The sequence below is a fragment of the Eurypyga helias genome, unplaced genomic scaffold (genome assembly GCF_000690775.1).
Source record: "Eurypyga helias isolate BGI_N326 unplaced genomic scaffold, ASM69077v1 scaffold7554, whole genome shotgun sequence".
Classification (NCBI taxonomy): Eukaryota; Metazoa; Chordata; class Aves; order Eurypygiformes; family Eurypygidae; genus Eurypyga; species Eurypyga helias.
The window spans coordinates 1-1392 of record NW_010248128.1 but is presented as its reverse complement, the minus strand read 5'-3'; the positions used below and the strand labels follow the sequence as shown (position 1 = coordinate 1392).

The window sequence follows — 1392 nt, the reverse complement described above, 5'->3', positions numbered from 1 at the left end:
GGAAGAGACACAAGGCATTTTAGACCTGTCTTCACATAATTTCTCTGAGTGTAATACATAACAAAAGCTTTTTGGAGTTAGTAAAGGGATGCACTTCCTTGCTTCTAGTCCAGTAGTTTTAACCAGATGTTTCTAGTGATACAGTCCCTTATCATAGAAGGTAAGATTTGTAACAAAAAGATATGAATAATTATGTGTTATTATAGATTTATAGATGCTTTAATAACAGATTAATTTCTACTTACTGCAGCATAGCTATATGCATTACATATCAGGAGAGGTTGACGAGTAGTGGTGTTGAGGAACCCTATCGCATCCTGTCCCTTCTCCAGGTGAATATTGGGTCAACTGTTATGACATCTCACAACTTTTTGCTCTTTTTGGATAACAAAGTCAAGGAAATGATAATGGAGTCTCTTCTCCTGAGTATGCCTCCTTGACAGCATGTCTTGTTGCAATATATACTTGGGAAAGTAAGGAAGGGGGTCAGGGAAACTGCTACCTCGGATTTCCAGAAGGCTGATTTTGGGCTGTTTAGGAGCCTGGTTGACAGAGTCCCTTAGCAGGCAGTCCTGAAGGGCAAAGAAATCCAGGAAGGCTGGACATTCTTGACGAAGAAAATCTTAAAGGCATAGGAGTGGGCCATCCCCGCATGCCAAAAGATGAGCTGGTGAGAAAGAAGAGCAGCCTGGCTGAACAGAGAGCTTTGGCTGGAACTCAGGAAAAAAAGGAGAGTTTATGACCTTTGGAAGAAGGGGCAGGCGATGCAGGAGGGCTACAAAGAGATCGTGAGGGTATGTTGGGAAAAATTTAGAATTGCCAAAGCCCAATTAGAACTTAATCTGTCTACTGCCATAAAAGGCAATTAAAAATGTTTCTATAAATACATTCGCAACAAAAGGAGGGCTAAGAAGAATCTTCATCTTAAACTGGATTGGGGGGAAAACAGTGACAAAGAACGAGTAAAAGGTTGAGCTACTTCTTTGCCTCAGTCTTTTATAGTAAGACCAGTTGTTCTCCAGGTACCCCAGCCCTCTGAGCTGGAAGACAGGGATAGGGAGCAGAGTGAAACCCCCGTAATCCAAGGGGAAATGGTTAGTGACCTGCTACACCACTTAGACACCCACAAATTTATGGGACCTGACAGGACCCACCCAGGGCTACTGAGGGACCTGGTGGAAGTGCTCACCAATCATTTACCAGCAGTCCTGGCTAACTGTGGATGTCCCGGTTGACTTGAGGTTAGCCAGTGTGACACCCATCTACAAGAAGGGCCAGAAGGAGGATCTGGGGAATGGCAGGACTGTCAGTCTCATCTTGGTGCCAGGGAAGGTTATGGAGCAGATCATCATGATTGCCTTCATGCAGCATGTAGAGGACAACCAGGCAATC

The 1392-nt window shown here is 44.3% G+C and overlaps 1 protein-coding gene across 1 annotated transcript in view; it reads left to right on the top strand.

Moving 5' to 3' along the window:
- The window catches only part of LOC104509118 (neuronal acetylcholine receptor subunit alpha-7-like), a gene marked incomplete at both ends in the record, with an annotated part of 31259 nt that extends 29873 nt beyond the window's left edge, over positions 1-1386 (top strand). Inside the window, one exon of the mRNA XM_010150952.1 lies at positions 1242-1386. Within this exon, the coding sequence (XP_010149254.1) occupies positions 1242-1386 (145 nt within the window). The remainder of the gene's footprint in view (positions 1-1241) is intronic.
- Between the last annotated feature and the right edge of the window lie 6 nt (positions 1387-1392).